General features: G+C 35.9%; 1 protein-coding gene across 2 annotated transcripts in view; it reads right to left on the bottom strand.

The window, feature by feature from the left end:
- Positions 1 to 21,722, bottom strand: part of LOC145673096 (uncharacterized) — a 153,999-nt gene that overhangs the window by 115,107 nt on the left and 17,170 nt on the right. For both annotated transcript variants that reach the window (XR_014128718.1, XM_081742456.1), the window contains exons 5-6: positions 20,878 to 20,994; positions 18,183 to 18,319 (exon numbers count right to left, since the gene is read on the bottom strand). Coding sequence is in view for 1 of the 2 variants with exons in the window: in XM_081742456.1 (XP_081598582.1) it covers positions 18,183 to 18,319; positions 20,878 to 20,994 (254 nt within the window). In the remaining variant the exon portion in view is untranslated. The remainder of the gene's footprint in view (positions 1 to 18,182; positions 18,320 to 20,877; positions 20,995 to 21,722) is intronic.

The raw sequence follows: 21,722 nt of genomic DNA, 5'->3' as shown, positions 1-21,722 counted from the left end.
GATTTAAAAACAATAAGAAATGAAGTCAGCCAACTCACAGTACACGCACTATTTCTACTTCATAGATGGAATGAAGAAAAGTTTTGTCAGAATGGTCAAATGCTGAGTTGAATTCCGGACTTCTCGATAGAAGCGCAAAAGCTCCAGTCAATCATGTTTGTTGTGCAGTTGTATTTATCTTAACTTAAATATATTCCGTAGTCCTTTTTTTTGTGTGTGTGTTGGTGGCGTGGGGAGAGTTCCATAATGATATGAAGGGTGTGAACCAAGAACATGGTAACTAACAAATTTTCAATTGCTGAGTTACGCAGCATCAGATAGGCAGCAACGCATACCGCTTCGTTTAATCCCTCATGTATAGACTTATGTGAAAAATCAGCTTTCCGACTTTCAAAATGGATTGTGCAGCAGAAAATTTCTAATTTTTTAAAATAGTAAAATTATGGGTTACCATGTTCTTATCTCACACCCTTCATGTTCAATCCCTCTTGTTAAAAATACAGAAAACTTGACTGTAGACTGAATAAACCGTGATGGTGCTTATATAAAACTAGAATTTCAAGAATATACAAAACCAAAAGCTTTAGGTGTGCAGCCTTTAAGTGTATCATATAAATCTAAGTATTTTTCTTGTTTTATTTTAATTTTATTTTGTTCCAAAAAAGGATATGGAATATTTTGAAGTAAAAATACTACATAGAATTTTGCTACTTATTTGAGTATTTTTTTAAAAGAAGTATTTACTTTTAGGGTTGGCTGGTTTACACCAGCTGTTTTTCTTCTTTTTTTAAAAAATAAACAACTGGTTTAAACCGAAGAAAAAATAAAAGGTACGAAAAATGCAAATCGTGTGAACTTCATGGTGACGTTTCCATACATCAAACCATCCATCTGCATTAGTTTTATTTCCTTTTCACCTTTTAATCAAGGTGTCCCATGTTCAATTCTCGGTCGAACCACAACCCTTCTTTAATGCGTAAACAAAGTAGCGGTTCGGATGTCACTTTAAGCGAAAGTCTTCTCCTTGATAACCTCGGTATTACGTAAGGATGTTAAGCCTGAACATACGAAACGAAACTAAATTGTATATTTCTGCATGCCTGAATGCCTGTTGTTTTATAAAGAAGCCAAGGTTGCTTAAATATACTGATATAAATTGACAAAATTTATCGATTGCCTACGTAGCTTCCAACATTAGCTTGGATTGTACTTTTAATGATATGTACGCACTAAATTTGTAATTTAATACCTCAGTTTTAGCGTACTGATTATGATACGTTGACCTTTAAATTTTACATGCAAAGCAATAACAGGATTTTTTCCGTTATTGTTTTACATTTAGAGTAATGACGGGATTTTCCCGATGGCTAGGGCGGGAGTTTCTCAATTTAAGAAATTTAGTGACCGGACTTCTTTAAGCTTATGTGACCTCTTCCAGCATAACCCCGTTGTTGCATAATAACACCAAGGCGAAACAAACTTATTTCTGTCAATATGTAATATAAATACATAAAGCAAAATATCTAAACCCAAAAAAACCTGGTTTAAACCAAAAAAAGCCTAGTTTAAACTCCCCCCAAAAAACGGGTTTTTGGCATTTTCAAAAACAACCATGGCTCTTGCCAACCCTGCTTACTTTTGTATGTAGGAGGTTAAAAAAAATCTTATTATATACATTGGTTAATCCTTTGGAATTCATAATATAAATATGTTGAGAAGTAAAACTGTTTGAAATATCTTTTCGAAATTCATGGTTTATTTTCGAGGTTTTATATTATTATCGGCATCAACCACTAATTAAATGACTTTTTGTGTTGTAGAGAAGCGAAACAAAATCTGGTTTATCAATTTAAAGCAGAATTTTCAAAAAAGCCCAAAATTTCCCAAGCAAAAAAGCGAAGCAGAAAAAACCGAGTTTTTTTTCCAAAAAAGCCGGTTTTTTTCCGAGCCCTTGCATCTCTAGATAAAATTAAATGAAATCTTTAATAAAGACAGAAATAACGTTAAACGAAATCTTTAATTCGATTTCCTATTACTATGTCTTCGAAGTTAATATCAATGATTGCTGAATTAATTGTTGCAACGAAAATAGTAAGAGGAAACGAGAAGATCCGGAAAGAGAATGGACAAGCCCACAAGATCACGTACTCTGAAATCGAACCAGAAATCCTTTACAGCAGAGCAAGTGTTCCCCACACAATGAATCACAATGTTCTTTGGCTTTTTTTTAAGCTAAACTAAATCCCTGGAAGAAAAGCCTATGAAGAGCTATGACACACCCGAAGGCCTGTTAGCTGAAAAATGTACGAGGACTGATCACAGAGTAAGGTTACAAAGCGTGTATATATTATTTCATACAACCAATGCAGCCAAAAGGTAGTGCATACATTAGGTTATTTTTCATATCGTTGAGGCATTTGTAGCATCGTGGGATGAGTTTGAAGATTTCCTCCTGGTAAAAAAAAAAAAAAAAAAAAAAAAAAAAAGTTCTTGCGTATTTACCCACGTTGTCATAAAATGTTTCACTTCCTCGTCTTAAGCGAAGCGACGGCCTCCTAGGTGCTCCTTCAAGTGCAGGAACACGTAAAAATGAACTGAGCAAGGTCTGGGCTGTAGGGAGAGTGGTCGATGATGTCCCGGCGAAACTGGTTTAACAGCGTAGTGGTCTTTTAGGCTGTATGCGGGTGCGCGTTGTCTGAAGGAAGATGACGTCCTTGAGTGAGAAGTCCCGGCCGTTTCCTCCTGATCGTTTTGCAGGTGAATTTCAGCCACGGTAACATTTGTGTTTACCTACCGGGTGGCTGAAACACTGCACAGTTGCCAACTCCATGAATTAAAAGGGGGGCGCGGTGGCTCAGTGGTAGAGCGTTCACCTCCGGTGCTTGGGGTCCCTGGTTCGATCGTGTGGACTTTGTGGTGGACAAACACCGTGCTCGTGGGTTTTCTCGGGGTTCTCCCGTTTCCTCCCACCATTTCACTCATCTCTCATTATCACCGTCTCCTTTAGCCTAACTGGCATAACCGTGGGACGTTAAACTTAAAGATTTCATTTCATTTTTTCCATGTATTAAAATTACCATACACTCCTCATTTCTCTATAACGGACGAAACTCCAGAAATATCGGACTTGTAAGCTTGGTTTCTGATCCTCCCTCGTAGTTAATACACATGCTTACTGTGCTACAACAGGGAATCGAGCTCGAAATCATACGGATAGATATTCAAAAATATTCATGACTTCAGTGCCGGACATTTGAAAATGTAGGATTTTGGATGGTTATTTATGCTATATATACTTATTATCTGTTCGCTATCCTCATACAGTTTCTGAAACTCAAAGGCATGATCCCTTTCCCCCCAAAACCACAAAACAGCACTCAAATAACGCCAGCGGACAACCCTCCCGCTGGGAAGCCCATTCGTCAATGCTTGTACGACGTTGCCTTATGTCTTTCCAAATTGTCAAGAAAGGGATTCTGATGGTCAGTGACTATTTTATTTTTGCCCTTTTTTTTCTACTTTTAAAAAATCTTTTTCACAACACACTTTCCTTTTACTTTCCCGTAACTCAGATAAAGTAAACATTTTGCTGCGAAACAGAGAGCAATGTAACACAACAAGCATAAACGTCTCCCTTGAACACTGATTACATATTATAGGAATAGAATAACAAGCGCTATATAAATAGTAACTATTGACTGTAGCAAAACCAAAGAAATGTACTGTAATAGACGCACTCTCCAATTTTGATAAACACTGAAGTCTATTGTCTAACAGATCGAATACTATTACCAATATAATAATAAATGCGTCTGATATAGCTCTGTTCACGAGGTGAGACGAGAAATGAGGTTTCCTTGTCTCACCTCGTAAATTTTGTACGTTACATCTTGTCTCGCTTTCGAAGAATTTTTCTCTCTAGTTTCGAATATCGTTCGTCTCGTTTCATTTTGTAAATTCACATACAAAATTTATGACTCGATTTTTTAGATCTACAAACTGTTATACGTAAGTGTCGGAAATCTCACAGAACGAGTTTATCTGCCTGTCGTCAGGTATCACACCCAAAACAATAGGAGATATCAAGATGCGGATTTTGCAATCGATTCAGCGTCCCAGAAACAGGTTCTGTCTTCTCCATTAACCCTCTATTCAAACCAGAAGTAACTAAAATCAATCATTTCAGGTTTCAATATTTATCGTCTCATGGTCTCAAGAGTATATAACTTATCACAACCTTCAACACTCTATCGAAATCGGAAGTGGTTCAATTTACAGTACTTCTGGTTTCAATACTAATTTTCATAGAGCAAGAACTGTAAAAGATATTGAGAAGCACCTTTTCTGCAATCGATTCAGGGTCCCAAGAATAGGTCCTATACCCTCCACTAACCTATATTCAAACTGAAAGTGGTTCAAATTAACGACTTTTGGTTTCAACATTTATCGCCATAGAACGAAAACAGTAAGGAATAGCGAGAAATGTTATATAACGTGCACGTGCATCTCCCCTTCGTTGTAAATATACAGTATCTAAAACGAGAAGCTAGCAATGAAAATAGCAACACTTTCGAAATTTTCTGCCGTCATGTTTCGGTTTGGGGCTTTAAAGAGAGCAGAGTTTTGCAAAAGCACTAGTTTAAGTTGATTTTCTGAAGGCTGAAGGACAAGAAAATTAAATATTTCAGTTTAACGTCCCACGAATATGTCCGTTAGGCTAAGGGCGGACGATGATTAAAGCAAGTAAATGATAATGGAAGGATTGGTGGAATGAAAAATGGGAGGAAACGGGAGTATCCCGAGAAAACCCACGGACACGATGTTTCCACCACAAGCTTATTTGGCCGGAGATTGAACCAGGGACCCTACGCACCAGAAGTAAGCTTTCCACCACCAAGCCACCGTGCCTCCCATTTAAGGAAAATGATTAACGAAGCAAAACAGTATTCCTCATTCACACCACAGAAGCCTAAAGGCATTAACACAGAACTGAAATTTAATTCAAATATTCTGGTATTCGGTGCACCCCCCTCAGAAAATCCTGAATCCATATATTATGGACTCAGGAACAGATTCTTTCTTTCATATTATTCCTCTATTACATCCAGTAGCTGTAGAAGTAACCGACTACTTCGAAGTTTGAGTATTGTATTCAGATGCTTTGGAAGTCTTCCGTAGTTTCAAAATTCATTTGTCTTAATTTTATCTAGAAGGTACCAGAATCCTTCAGCGTAACGAGAGGTTCATGAAAGGAATGATGTAACATCGAAACCATATTTATCATTGGAGTATATTGTGTAATGACTTGCGTATCTTTAAAAAATTAAACTAGAGTTGCCCGCCAAACTCGTGAAATTTATCATCTCGATTCTAGTCTCGAAAATGAGACCAGAATTGTAAGTTTTCTAATCTCATCTCGAATTTACAAGATACTTATCATCTCGGGGACAACACTAGTCTAATACTATATATCCTAACAATAAATTACGCTTCATTAGCCGTGTAGGAAAGACATAGAATTAAAGCGACAGTAGGAAAACTCTAGGGACTAGTGAAAAAATATAAAAGTTCCAGTATCATTTGGGTGAAAAAAGTCTATAAAGTAGGAATGAATATCTACGTGAATTCATGTCATTGAGTTTTTTTTTTTTTCATAATTATGAAGGTTTATTTCCTGATCTGCACAATTCCAATTGCTTGTTTCTTACTCAAGCAATGGATTCAGTAGTTAATAAAAAAAAAAAATCATATGTGCTCATTTAAAACCTACTTAGACAATCTGTAGGACAAAGGTAATACTTAAATAATGATAATAATTATTATTATCCCTTGCTAACCACTTTTATATATATTAGCAGTTTCGCAAGCGTTTCCTTATATACAAAATTCTTAGATGTTATGTTTTAATGTAGTGCTTTAAAAAAGAGCTCTAGAAATAACACAAAAAGGAAAATATGGCAACTACAGATTTGTCACCCTCACCCACTTTCTTTCAACCAGCCATAAATAAGCCCCCATACTGAGTTTGGTGACACCCTCCGCCACCCACGGTGTGTCGGCATCGGACAGCAACTGTATACGAGGATAGCGACGCGGCTATAACTGAAAATGAGTACCTTTACAATCTCTTAAAGGAAGAAAATTAAACACCAAATGACATTTTAACGTTCACCATCTAAATAAAACAGTTCTACAGAATTTTAGTTCAACTGATGAGGCTATACAGCAACTAATAAATAATAATGTGAATGAGCAAGAACACATGTTAACAGGTGCAAACAAGTTCCAACTCTTTATCGACTAGAGCACTCCAGAAAACAGTGGCACTCCAACGCAGTAGAGACATGTTCAAATTATTAGACTCAGCATTCAGTTTCTGAATATTTTACTGTTCTTACAATATTACGTGAGAGAATACGTTCGAACTTAGTTCAAATTACTACTTTGTAACTCTGTCCTACTTTCTAGTGGGTGTGGCATATGCTTTTTAATATCAATAAAACAAATGCGCACGTAACATTCAAATATAATTACTATAAAGTGTGTACATCTAAATTGGAAACAAAAAATGAAATGGCATACTTACAAGAAAATTATCTCTCACACAAAGACGAATATTTCTTATGAAATCCCTTATTCTTTATTAAGTCTTTTATCCTTTGTGGCATCCTATGTACGAGTTTAGTACATTTTGCCTTCAATTCAGCATCATGGTACCACAAATTGTTGACCTTTTTGATCAATTGAAGTTTGGTTCTAATGTGCTTCTTCTCTAGCTTTTTTTTTTTTTTTTTTTTTTTTCATGGAGCTCCAAAAGTTTTCAGTGGGGTTCATATCAGGACTAGGCCTGGCCACGGAAGAACACTAATTTCGTTGTCCTCGAAGAATTTTGTTACAGCTTGGGTCCGGTGGCATGGAGCTCCATCATGCATAAAGATGAATTGTACATCATCAAACCAGACTGCAGTCTGAGAAAGCAGTTCTTCTTGAAGAACTTGTAGGTATTGGTTGTGCTTCATTGTCCCCTCTAACATATACAGACTTCCAGACCCGAACACAGAGATCACACCCCATACCATGACTAAAGTAGGATGCTTCACGGTTTATTAAAGACATTCCAATTTGAACTCCTCCCAGGTCAACGTCGCACATATTGTGAACATTTATCAGACACAAAGATACATGACTGATCACTGAAACACACTATTCTCCAATCGTCAGCATTTTACAAAAAAAAAAGTCATATAAAATAAATAAATAAAATAAAATGTAAATAAATAAAATAAAAATAATGATGATGATACTGATATTGTGTTTCTGTATGATGTTCCCTTTCCTCGAGACTATGGCTGCGTGAATGTGTCACTGACCGCTGAACGCGAACCCACCGGGCCCAGACGAGTAAGCTATCAACACTCACTGACCCATCCACTACACCAATCATCTCCGGAAAATAGAACTCAAGTTGACCCTAAATATAAAGATTTCTAAGCCTCCTTCATTCTCACTCGCAGCCCAGTATCCCGATCCGCAGTTCATAGCCTGCATCCCATCGCGAGATAAGGTTACAAACTACAATCCGACAGAACAAGACACTGACCCAAGAGTGAAACTGACGGTGAGTGCTTCGAAAATCTAAATGTGTGTTTTTACTAACCCAGATAAAAAATTCTCGAATCAAATCTAAATCGCGCAACGGGATGGAATTTCGAAAAAAAAAAAACTGAATGCCAAAGTGAATTTAGTTGATCCTATTAACGAAGTGAAATTTCCTGGCAGGTCTGTGATTCCAACCCCGGTCACACTAAGTGAAATCGATTCTGTGAGTTTTCAAGACGCTATATTTACTTTCGTTACGTACTGCTTTAAACACTTTACTTTCTGAGTACCAACAATACTATTGAAGTTACTTTACTACATAGTTTTAAAATAATTAGCTTTGCACTGGATAATGAAAGATTTTGTTTCGACTCGCATACTTTATTACACTAACTTCTTATATGATAAGAAATGACAGGAGAATACATATTTTAAAAAAAAAATCGCAAAGGTTGGAAATTGAGGAAAATTCCTGACATAGCAGAATGAATAAGCTTGTTTGGATACAAACTGATTAGAATGACATTTTCTCTCCACATCTCGTGGGTAACCTTCATGTGTTTTAATTTCCATTGACTATAAACAAATCATATGTCATCACATTTTGTTACGAAATGAAAAAAAAAAAAACCTTATTACAAAACACTATACGACACACGTACTACTTTCCATGGCTGTGTGCATACTAATTTTCTTTCTTTAGTATTTTCTCTTGGTCAAGGTTGTGTAAAGTGGGACTGGCACAGAGGATTTATACCAGTAGGGTGACCTCTTGTATAAGCTCAGACCTATTCACATTTTCTTCCACAACAATAAATCATTTTCTTGACATTAAAGAAAATACCTATTAGAAAATTCAAATCAAAATTTACACTTAACCTAATCCCTAGCCTAACTATCTAAAACTAACTTAACCTAACACATAGAAAATTCACTTTGTCAGACATATTCATAGAATAGTATGCACAGCCGGTTCCAAGGACGTACAGAACATTTTCAGTCAGCTTACCAATTCTTTAAATAAAATAAAAAGAAAAAAAAAATCTGCATAAGGTTTCAAAACTGAACTTTTGTTTTGCTAATTAAGGGAATTTCCAAAACACAAAACGGATATTTCACTGTTAAAGAGCATCTCCCATTATCAATAGCTATGCCAGCACCCTTGTTATCAATGTGAGCCGAAACTTTGTATACATTTTGTCTCATCGTATTCAAACTACAGTGAAGGTAAGCACAAACCAGAGAATGGATTAATTTAGTAATATAGCAGTACGGAAAAATAATAAATAAAAAAAAATATATACGAGATTACATATTCAAGATATAATTTTGGGGTGAAATGTATGTACTCGAAAGTATACACATTTCATGGACTGTTGGTAACAAACGTCCACACTGAAACTCCAAAAGAACAATCCTCCCCCCTCCATTGAACGAGTGATTTATGTTACATCGTTGAGTTTGTATAATGTACAATCCGCGGCAAAAAACCTGCAACATGAGGATGTAAGTTTATTGTGAAACTACGCCTAACAGCACGGGGAATGAACATAACGTCTAAGTGGAACGAATCACATCAGGATAAACCTCGGCCTCCTCCCGTGCACACTTATATTGGAGCAAAAGACTTCGTCATTTCACAATAAACGTATATGCTCATGTTGCAGGTTTTTTGCCGCGGATTGTACAACTTAGGGAAAACTACGCAGCGTTTAGAACATTTTATAAGGCATCACAACACCAATAACATAACACATTTTTCAATCCGAAAGAGGTTCGAAATTTAGCAGGTTAGTGTGGCCGAAAACAACAATAATTTTGATGCTATCGTCTATAACTTACTTGATATGTTCCATGGAAAAACTAATAAATACTTCCCTCCTACGTCTGATGGTTGTTGTTATTCTTGAAGCAATATTCTACACCACCGCCTCTTACCGAGCGATTACATGGTGTTTTCCAAAAAATATTGAAGTTCTCCTTCGAAACCGGGCAATTGAACTGTACCAACACAATGGCTTACGTCAGCCACTCACACCCTGACGTATGAATTTTGCTCTCACAACTGTAGCTTCATCGTCCATTGAGCACAGCAAAACACTCTCTGTATACACAGACTGCCCAAAGACATCAAAGGTATCAATTATTTAGTGTCGTAACCTTTAAATACTTCTCTTTTCACGTTTTTTTATGGACTGAGATTATCGTACGTCCATCACTAAACACCGCTTCTGGAAAAGACAAAGACAATGGGAAGAAGATCCCTAATTGGAGGTTCATTGTGACGTAACTATACGATGATAGGCATTTCTCTCAAGATCAAAGGAGCCGAAAAATCTCAACCACAACTGTGATTGCGGAAGATCCAATCACAGATAATTTAGATTAAACAAAGGGATGCTTCAAGAAGCTACTATGGCTGACTTTACAAATGAAAATTTTCAATAAGATTTTTGAAATAAAAAATTGTGAATTCTTTTGAAGATCCCCTAAGCCAAAATATGAATGAAAATTGATTGGAAAGGATTAAAATCGACCAGAAATTACCTTATTTCCTAAAATAATATTATATTTTAGCTAAATATACAAATAATTATTCAATGTAAATATATTACCATATATTTCCCTCTAAATATACTAAAATCAGTAGTTCAAGGAACTTAACGCAAATTTCGCGACCTACTTCAAATCGAGTCATTGATTTAATTATATATATTAAAATAAAATTTTAATAAATATAGAATTCATATATACACTGGTTGCCCAAAACTTCCGGGCCATGTTACATTATACGATGTATAAGGTAACAAGCAGTCCAATATTCTAGCCCTCATGCCCATTCGAGGCGCTTCTTTACAATGATTGGAGTAGACTCTAATTTTTGTTTTCTTTCTTGACCGTGTGCTTTTATTCCCTCGGCACAAAGAATCCTTCGAACACTTTCAGGCCAAATGTCTGCGCCATACTCAACCATTTTTATGCTTAAGTCTATTAGAAGTTGCACTTTTGTTTCCCAGAGCCAATCTTTTTAGTTTTCTGATACCTGTCAGCGATAGCGTTGGTTTTCGCCCACACTTCCCAACTCTATTTTGGCTCTTGTTCATTTCAGCAGAGATTCTACTCACAGATTTTTGTTCTATCCCAACTCTACTAGCAATGTATTGCCGTGTATATCTTATTTCCATCAGAAGTATTTTGTTAACTTCCATTTTACGCGGAGAAAGGTCTTTTACTTTTCCCATTATGCTGCAATTACAGGACTACACAGAATAAAAGATTGATACACGAAACACGTCACGATCATTTTAAACTGGCCCATTCGAACTGTCGAACGCTTTGAATGTCGTTAACTTCTTACGACAGGAACCACAACACTTCAGACTGTAACTTGTTGATAGGAACCACAATAGCTATCTACAACTGTAACACCACTTTCAGAATTTCACCCCATCACTAATAACATCTGATGTTCAACGGTGATATCGCCACTTCAACTGTACATTAAACAAATGAAAGATCCTATATTGATGGTCTAACCATTAAATTAAATGTTCTAGAACTCTGAAATTAGCACTACTATATCAATTTTGCATTTTTCGAGCGTGAGTCTAATAATTTGAACACGTCTGTAAATTTGAAAATGTGCTCCGAAATCCATGCCGGAAATCTGAAGAAATCCAGTTATCAATGGCCTCATTTTTGAATGTCAACTTGTACCGACCAAACGCGTCTAGCTGGCATTCAGCGGCATGGGAAAACCTTGATCTCCATATAATAAATTCAATAACGAAGAATATTACTTACCTGTGCAATTATCATCTTCAGAGATGTAACTAAAAGAATCTGAAAATTTACACAGACGTTGTTAGTCTTCCATCATTTTCTTGATGAAAGTGAATCTGCATTAACACCAGTCTGCGGTTAACATAAAAAAATATTTAATTTATTTGAACTAACACAAAACTGGATTGATTGAGTGTTATATATTTAATGGAATTGTCAGCAGCAGAGCTATTTGTCTCCGTCACGATTAGGACAATGGCCAATACATTCTGTGCACTGAAAGTTCAAAATAAAACTTCTAACAAGTGAAAGTAAAGTGAAAATGCGTTAAAAAATAAGACATTAAAACAAAATTAAACTCAAACAAAACGAAGAATAATAACAAAAACAATAATAGCACATATATTTGCTACAACATAGCTACAAAGTGATGCTACAATATATATATATATATATAATGACAGGAATAATTTAAAAAATAAAATCTCAAATAGAGTTAATTATTACAATCTTACGAATAAAACTGAGAATTCCGTCACTACAGGCTGTAGGCTGCAGTAGTATCCGGCAGCAAAACCTGGTTAACATTTTTAGATAACCGTAAAAGTCCTATGAGGTCTGGTAACAAATACTCAGTGGGACGATAAATCTTCACAATAGTGACGGTTAACGCCACACACTAAATAAGAATGAGTGAGATGAAAATGTCCGATATGCAACCGTGTAAGGACCACTTTATTTCGGCGAGTAGTACGCGACGACGTCTGCCAATTTCCCAAAGTACGTTTTACTGAGTGAAGCTTATTTTCGTTGACGTGGTTCCAATCCGCTTGCCAGTGAGAGCGCATCTATTCGGCGACACAGGTACGGAGATCAAAGCATGGAAGAGAGTGTTACAGTGCAATCTTCGCCAATGCTTCATTCTTGTTGCTGTGTCAGTATATTCGTTTCCCCAGATGCCGACAACGTGTGCCAATACTCAGCAAACAACGTCACAGTTTCGGTGCTGTAGTTGGCATCATCTCCCAATAATATCATGTATTAGGAGTGTTTTGTAAAGACATTCTGCAGGCTTATTACAACGCTTTGTGAGTAAGTGTAGATAACCACACGATGCAGCAAAAGCTAAACAGCGTAATCGACAGCAAGCTTAACTGCTGTTGGTTCAGAAAAGATTGAGCACATACATTGCAGACTAAATTCTGAAATAGATATTTTTATAAAAAGGCCTTGTGTCCATCTTAAACATAAATTAAACATAACTTTCTTACAAGGCTGTCTGTATTCTTTATTATAAATTAACGAGAAATGTAACAGTTTCGGAAGTATATCACTTCCTTCTTCAGACTACTATTTCAACTGAAATCATAGATAACATAACATAATTTGTTATCTCTACCAATCAAGAATCATCTTTTTCATTAAAATTCAAAATATATGCCCATTGTTGTGACAATTTTAAACTCTTAACAGAAATCATACATTGTTACCTAATCTTTATATTTGTTTTAATATATATTAACTAAATTAAATACTAATTAACTATCTAAATATAGAAATTTTCTACCTAATATTGAATACTAAATTTTCTACCTGAATATTGATTACTAATTAACTACGTGAATATTGAAAAACATATAAATAAAATTTTAACCCTATATTGTCCTTATATTCTACTTTTCTTCTTTCTTCTTTCTTCTCTTTTCAAAATGTCCTCCCATTCTTCGTTAATACTCAAACCACTATTCAAGTTCATAGCTTTAACGTACACTTCTTTTATCCTCTTCGCTTCTTTCCACTTCCTAACGAGTTGTCTCCCTTCATATTCTAATATTTTCGCTCCTTCCCAGTTTACTTCATGGCCTGTTTCCTCTACGTGCTTGAAAATGGCATTCGTCGTAAGATTGAAGAGAGACACGAATGCCATTTACAAGCACGTAGAGGAAACAGGCCATGAAGTAAACTGGGAAGGAGCGAAAATATTAGAATATGAAGGGAGACAACTCGTTAGGAAGTGGAAAGAAGCGAAGAGGATAAAAGAAGTGTACGTTAAAGCTATGAACTTGAATAGTGGTTTGAGTATTAACGAAGAATGGGAGGACATTTTGAAAAGAGAAGAAAGAAGAAAGAAGAAAAGTAGAATATAAGGACAATATAGGGTTAAAATTTTATTTATATGTTTTCAATATTCACGTAGTTAATTAGTAATGAATATTCAGGTAGAAAATTTAGTATTCAATATTAGGTAGAAAATTTCTATATTTAGATAGTTAATTAGTATTTAATTTAGTTAATATATATTAAAACAAATATAAAGATTAGGTGACAATGTATGATTTCTGTTAAGAGTTTAAAATTGTCACAACAATGGGCATATATTTTGAATTTTAATGAAAAAGATGATTCTTGATTGGTAGAGATAACAAATTATGTTATGTTATCTATGATTTCAGTTGAAATAGTAGTCTGAAGAAGGAAGTGATATACTTCCGAAACTGTTACATTTCTCGTTAATTTATAATAAAGAATACAGACAGCCTTGTAAGAAAGTTATGTTTAATTTATAAATTCTGAACTGTCCTCGTTTGTAACGAAAGCACAATCAATAGAATTCTCACTTCTTAATGCATCTGTATAAAACACACTAACATTGGGTACTGTTCCAAACTCTTGCTGGAATTCCTGAGTATCTGAGTTTTTGACACGTAATGACAATCGAAGGTCGAGCCTTAGTGGAGTGGAAGAGCACAAATACGTATATAGCGAACAGACGAGAAACAAATTCATCTGCAGCGAAACTCTCATACTATGGCCGTGTATAGCCCGAGGAAGCGCTACATATTAGTCATAAATCTAGCTACCACAAACGGTAACCTGCAGAGGTGACCGGAAATAAAACGCACGGGTCTGTATAATTTTTGAGAAGTCTCTCACAGCGATAGGCTAATGGTGGTTCGTTTGCTTCTGCATAAAGACTAACAAAACTAGTAAAGTAGCTAGCTGCATGGCCAGGTAATATACAGTGTCATTGTTTCAGCAGGGAGGAACGAGCAAACGAAAAGCAATACAACTGTAGTCTAACTTGGACGGAATTCGACTACAATATAAACGCAATAGAACAGTGCGTTCAGCATACGAAGTGCAGTGAGAAAGTACATGAAGTAAGTTCATAGCTCAGAGATAAGGTCAATCTTAAAAATGAGAGAAGTGTGTGTAACGGACCGTTTCAGCCGATCCGTTTACAGAATAATGTTTCAGAATAATTTTGTAATGTGCAGTTTTATTTCAACTTTCAAATGCCGACTGATTTATGTTAATTTTATTATTTGTTATTTGCCGACATTATCTCAATCTGTACTTGTTTATTTTCATTTATATTTGTTAATTAACTTATATTATGTGCAGTGAAATTCATATTCCATTTTTATTAATGTCTCTGGTATTCTTTATCTGCACCTAGGATACTGCACAATGGACTTTCTAGCAGATATAAATTACCTTTGAAAGTTTTGTAACCAAGAATGATAAAAAATATACCATGATACATTGTGTTGTCGTCGTTAAAAAGGGTAACGACAAATTACTTTGAAATTAATTTTATTCGATTTGGCATAAGAAGTCTGTGGAAACGATGTATCTATAAAATATATTTACCTCGGAATCCTAAAAGTGACATTAGCTGTACACAACACCTAATCTGCAATTTTGTTTAGTAAAATGGAACTGGAATTTGACTATTACAAACATAGGTGCATGTGTATGTTCTTCGATATTTATTATAAATGTTTTTAATAATATTATATTGAGTTACTACTGCGACAAATAATGGAAGAAGTTATTTCATCGTGCATTTTGAAGTTTTGTCAAATGTCCAATGAGCAAGTAACTGTCAATAAATTGCAGAGCTGTGATAATATGGTTTGCAACTCGAAATAAGATATGTATTTGCAATTCATTATTAATTGCATTAATTGCCAGGTCTCATTGAATATTTTAAGGGTGCTATGTATCTACAACTTACTTGAGATAAATAGGCGATGAAACTACTATTTACATATGGAGATTTAAGTTGTTCTTTTATTTGTATTTAGTACAACTTATCTAATTGTACAGTATACATCCGATTATTCACTTTCTTCCGAGGGCTACACCGTCGTGGTTCCGAACTTGCAATCTCGATACAGTCCAGATTTTAAAGGCATTTCGTTTTTCCAAAAGTAGAACAGGACAGAACAATTCAATTAGTTACTTCCTTCGGCCTTCATCTGCGTGAGGAAGAGAAGGATGTAACACACTATGTGTTACTATGATACAAGTCCGGATAACAAAACAAGTTCGTTGACGGTAGAAGTGCACATACACTGAGTTTTTCGGCCAGAACACCGAAAACCTGTCTCGGACCATGCGAACAAGACGATTTAACGTCAGTTGAAGCTATCGACTAGTTCAGCGAAGGTATTTGGAATTGCAATAAATAACAAGGTTCTTAGCTTAAAGCAGACCACAAACAGGAGCCTGGATCTCCGAAAGAACATTGCTGACAGCAACAGCGAACACTGCGACACTGAGAAACTTGAAAATATACCCATCTTAAAAAATATGTTTGTCCAGGAGATTTTTGAGTTTTCGCCATATGGCCACGAAAACCTCAGTCATATACCTGTTTTAAATTCCGTAACGCCAAGTAGTACCATAAATCTCTTCCAAATCGAACGATATAGGAATAAGTAGCTGGCGATAGAAGAAGCCTTCTTAAATCGCTTTTGAGATTAACAAGATTGGCCGTAGTGGATCAAAAAGACCGAAAGCCACATGAAATTTGCTCAATGCACAATCTAACTCTCAATGCCAAACGAGACTTTTATTAATCATGCTCTCAAAATGCTTACAGACGCAACTCGTAAGAGTACTTGGTTGTTGTTGCAGATTTCTCTGGCTTCAAGATGGGAAGGACCAGAGCCTCACACCATCGAGGCGAGAACGTCTTCTCCAACCAGATCCGATTAAATAGCTGAAATAATACAAGCTGCGATTCGCGCGAGACGTTTCGCAACATATCGTAAAATATAGATCAATCCATGGAGCAGTGTTTGCCGACTCACTTAAAGCAAAGTTGTTCGACAGCCGTGAAAGGAATGTTATAATACTCCAAACTGGCGCTACGGAAATTTAAACTGTTCTTCTCGATACGAGCACGAAAACGATTCAACTCCACTGAATAGTGTGCAAAGTCAAAGATAAAGAAAAGTGTCGAACCAATACATTGCCTATCTCTGTGGAGTTCATTTTCAGAACCCTGTCTACTGAGAAAGCAAATACACTACTACTGGAACAGTGACCATCTATGGTGCGAATCTGAATTAGAAACTGTTGAAGACTCTCAGTAGCTGGAAGCCTATTAAAGGCTGCAAAAGCAAACCGGCAAGACAGGATAGCTTCACGGATTTTCGCAGAACATAATGGAATTCGACGTCGTGGACTACCGCTTCCACATTCTGGAATAGATTCACACGCAAAGTTGATAACAGTCTGCTCAAATAGATCTACAAGAGCACTACACAGAAATCATCACGAAGATTAAACTCATTGAGCTCTCAGAACGTTGGTCGATTAGCACGCTTCAAGTTGAATCGTGGAAGATGTCATAAATTATTAATAGGCAGACCCTCAGTGTTCACCGCCATACAGATCTGGATGACTCTCCACGTGAGTAAAGCTGCAAGAGAAGTACTACATAGGAAGAGGTTAACGTACGAGTAGGTACCGTTCCAGTAGAAAAGTGAGTAGGACTACCGTCATTAAGAACGAGTGTCTCACTATCATAAACGAATTCCGTAGCCTGATGGCCACGATCGACAGTGCGAATGAGCCCCATAGGCGGTGATATGCATTCAAGTGTCTAACAATCAACACAATAGCTCAAGTTGATTGTGAAGTTAAAACAAATCTGCTGCCGAAAAGGCTTCAGCACGAGGAATATACTACAAACAGATGATGATCGGGCGAATAAGGAAAGCTAGCACCACATTGCAACCGACTTTATGTTAATACATCTAGAATGAAAGTCTGATTACACCAGCGGCTATACCACTAGCAGCGCGACCATAAGTATGCTTATCATATCTGTAAATCGTGTAAGGAAATAAAACTGATAACTGTGTAGGCTGAAAATGAGTTCCCTTCAAGCACATGAGTGGTCAGATATCAGTTGTTTCAATTCCTCAAGAAGTCTACTGAAGCCGTTAAGACTCTATTGTATAGACGCCATAGTTGGGAAGATTACCGTTTCAGTCGAACCTTGGATTGTGAGCCAATTACCATTCCGTCAGTATCCATCAATTCGTCTTCCACCATTTCAGTGAAACAGATGGTGGCTTGCAGACTGAAAAAGAATTCGTCTTCCTCTTGGAGAGAACTGTGTCATTAAGACGATGACAAAAGTGCTCGCTTAGTATGATGCCGCAATGTATGGCGAGTAAAGATGAGGTGGCGTTAGTATCAGGTAAGTTCTGAACAACCAGATGTTGCTAGGTCTAACTTGAACAGTTCCCAAATTTAAATTCAATTACAACTCTGTGAAACTATTTGGAGCAGCAGATGATGCAGAAACATGATTTCCCGTACTTTGTTGGAACTACGAGATCTACTGATGAGCAAGTGAGTTCACATTGCACGTGCAATACTACATGGAGTCATTTCAAAACAGAATCTAGGTTAGAGACGGTCTTACCCGGTACTAGGAAAATTCTAAGGAGAGGTGGGTGACGCTTTCTTTTTCTGTTCTCTTAATATTATCTTACCTGGAGCCCTGGTTGATGAGTGTTATGCCTATAATCCATTTCCCATTGTTTATTCTTTGCCAAACATCTCGAACTTTCAAAATTCCATTGTTGACTGTAGTAGGTTTAGAACTTTCCGATCCAATCAAACGTATTAACTGCAAATAAAGTTTGTTTATATATATATATTTAATTTTCTCTACTTTTATGTACAACAAACAGTAAAAAAATTGTTAAAATTCTACTAAGACACTGAAAAATATCTAAATACTTTTCAATATTTCTACGAAACATTATTAAGACAAACGTAATATTTACCTAATGGTATTCTTAGAAGCTGAAAAGCTATCCAATATGTATTTAGGATACATAAACGAGTATCTTTTTTCGAGGATTATGAAGGCTTAATATGTACGAAACAATAAGTTCTTCGTATGCTTATAACTTCATATCAGTGGACATTTTTATACAACACACTTTTTACGATTAATGTAATAATTAAAATATAAAGTATTCTTTCCCCTTAAGTCTAATCCTCCATAATCCTTGAAAAAGAATACTTGTTTATGTACCCGAAATATTGGAAAGCGTTTCAGTTTCTGGAAATACAATTAGGAGAACACTACTGTTATCTCCGAATGGGTATTCTATATCCTCAATCAGTCGCCATCGTCGATGTCACCTTCACCACTACCACAATCAAGACAATTACATTCACCCTAGGGGGTGCTAGGCTCGAAAAGGTTGAGAACCACTGCTCTAAGCCACCCAATCTAATACTTGCGAAAAGTGCCATGTTACAAACAACTTTGGATGAAGTGAAAATCCTCGCATCATTATCACCTTCAAGCCAGAAACATCAAACTACTGAAACACGTATGGCAAGAATTTGTTGTATTGATATTATTCGTATTATCCTGTACGTCACTAAAGTAATTATATAAGTCATCTACACGTAAAATAGAATTTAAGATATCACTAAAGTAATTACATAGGTTACCTACGTAACATAAAATGCTGATCTTTCTTTAATGCGTTAATTAATCATTTTTGCCATGTACATTTTATATTTGCAATCTGTTAATCATTTTAAAACATCCTGTATTTCAAATTACATACAATTTCCTAACCTCAGCAACTATTTCAAAGCCAATGTGATAACTTTCGTACTTAGCTAATTATATTTCAATATTTTAAGGAAAGCACAGGGGTAGATTTTTACATCCAAAAGACATACTTTAGTTTTTGAGAGACTAAAAAGTATAAAGCAAAAGTTCCCACACTAGATGACGCAAGTTAGTTGGTTAGCTGGAATTTGGCTTCCATTTCATCACCGAAGCTATGAGATATGAATTGAACGTAGATCTAGACGCACATTAACTTCTACCGGAATCGAGTCTGCTGCACAGAAGAGAAGAACGTTAACATTTAGCCACAAGCGAGTCCTAGAGAACACAAACTACAGAAAGACTGTATCGTATAGGTAAGAGGAAACTATGACAATCACTCTGTGCATCCACATCTGAAATCGAACTCAGATCACACACATTTACGATACGTATGGTACCAGACCAACGAGCGGTGAAATACTGCTCGTACAGATTGAAAAAAAAAAAAAAAAAAAAAAAAAACATGCGCAGTAAATAAATAAAATAAAAACACTATGGTAATAAAAGTATCCCGATTTTTGTATTTTGTTGGAGTGGGGTTGGAATTCGGATCTTAATTGACTATATTATGTGATATGTCAGTTTCTGAAAGGTATTCTTTAAAATGTCTAAACAGACTTTATTCCTGAAACAATTCTTCAGTAACGAGTTATGTTGACTCGTACAGCAGTTAGTCTGTAATACTAAAGAAAAGCAATTTTCCACATACACATTTTTGACAAATGAATTATTATATACCCCAAAAAGTTAAGAACAATGGATTCCTCAAAGACGCACCACGTACGAGACTTCACAAGCTGTGATCAACGAGGCAGTCAAGATGGATAATGAGGTCGATAATGAACAAAATATATTAGTCACTGGGAGGCATATCAGGCAATCAGTTGCAATGCAGAAACCTTTTGTCAACACCTCCACCAGCTTGGAACCCACCATTGTATAACATAAGGTAACGCTCTTTGTTTAGTGACCTGTTCGGGGTGTCATACACCGCGAACTTTTGTACCATAGCCAATCAACGTAGCTGAGTGTTAGTAATAATTGAAAAGTATGCACGAAAAACTAAAGAACTGCTTGCGAGTCATGGAGTTGTTAGGACAATGCAAAGCAATATGTTCACGCTATTGAATTCCCATATTTCCCAAACATTGCGCCGTCGGATTGTTCTATTCGTTACGACAATCTGTTGCGGGGACGACAGTGCAGAACCCATGACGAGGTCCCCCGCGCATTGAACGACTTCTCCGCTTCACGTTCTGCTGAGTTCTACAACCATTGGACACATAACCTGCTCAAGAATTGAGACAGTTGCTCATGAACACTATTCCTGATTTTTAAATATACATATTATTTAACGTTATCGCGTTTCTCTTTCTAGGATCAAAATCCGACGGAAATTTTCAGGATACATAACAGATTGTGTTATTTCCGTAAACGTAATAACCTTGCCATTGCCTACATTATCTTATACCTTGTTTAAATTACTTAACACCACAATTTTCCAAAACTTACAATTGATAAATAACTTATAAATAGATAAAATGTACCTGTGAAGAAATAGCTTCATTACATTGTTCTCCTTTAAGGCCACTAATGGTCATATTTCGAAGATTTCTTTTCTCTTGTAATTGCCTACGTTTTTCTTCTACTTTCTCCTCTAGCACCTAGAATCACAAAGATAAAAGTTAAATTTTATATTGCTTCATAAGTTTCAAGACTCATATGACAAGTTTTACTAGCAGTAATTACGTAAATAATAAATTTAGTATACGATTTGCAAAATATGAAAAGCCAAAGTTTTCTTCAAAAACGACTATTACCTAGGTAGAATTCCCCACGGAACGCATGTTACTTAACGACGACAATATGGTTTCAACATTTGGGTTAAGTATTCGATTTTTAAAATAAAGCTCCTTTAACGGTTGTTATGCAGAAAGCTTTTTTTTTTTTCTTTTTTAAAGCTTCTTAATAATCTTCTGGGAAATAAACATGTCTCAGGAAAACCTCCTAGTGAATACGTAGATGAGAAAATTAACCCACTGTCAAGGAATGGAATTTTAAAAATCGATTGTTAAACATCAAGTAGGAATTAAGAATTTCCACTTTTATCTTACTCGGTCAAGGGGTTACGAAACTACAATAATAAGTCACTAACATTTCCCATATATATATATATATTTCTTTGTTTATTATTAAGTTTGATCCAAAAATAAAGAACTGCTCCCGTATATCCGTGATAGGGCAGAGATATTTTACGAGGTTAACCCGGCTCTGTAAGATTTTTATATTAACGTAGTATTGTAAGATTCATTGTGTAAACCCAGCATTATGAGATTTTCTGTTAACCCAGTATTGTAAGATTTTTTTGTGTTAACCCAGTATTATACGATGT

This window comes from Thermobia domestica, chromosome 16, assembly GCF_964235325.1.
Source record: "Thermobia domestica chromosome 16, izTheDome1.hap1.1, whole genome shotgun sequence".
Classification (NCBI taxonomy): Eukaryota; Metazoa; Arthropoda; class Insecta; order Zygentoma; family Lepismatidae; genus Thermobia; species Thermobia domestica.
The sequence above is the reverse complement of the archived record's forward strand: the minus strand, read 5'-3'. Positions and strand labels throughout refer to the sequence as shown.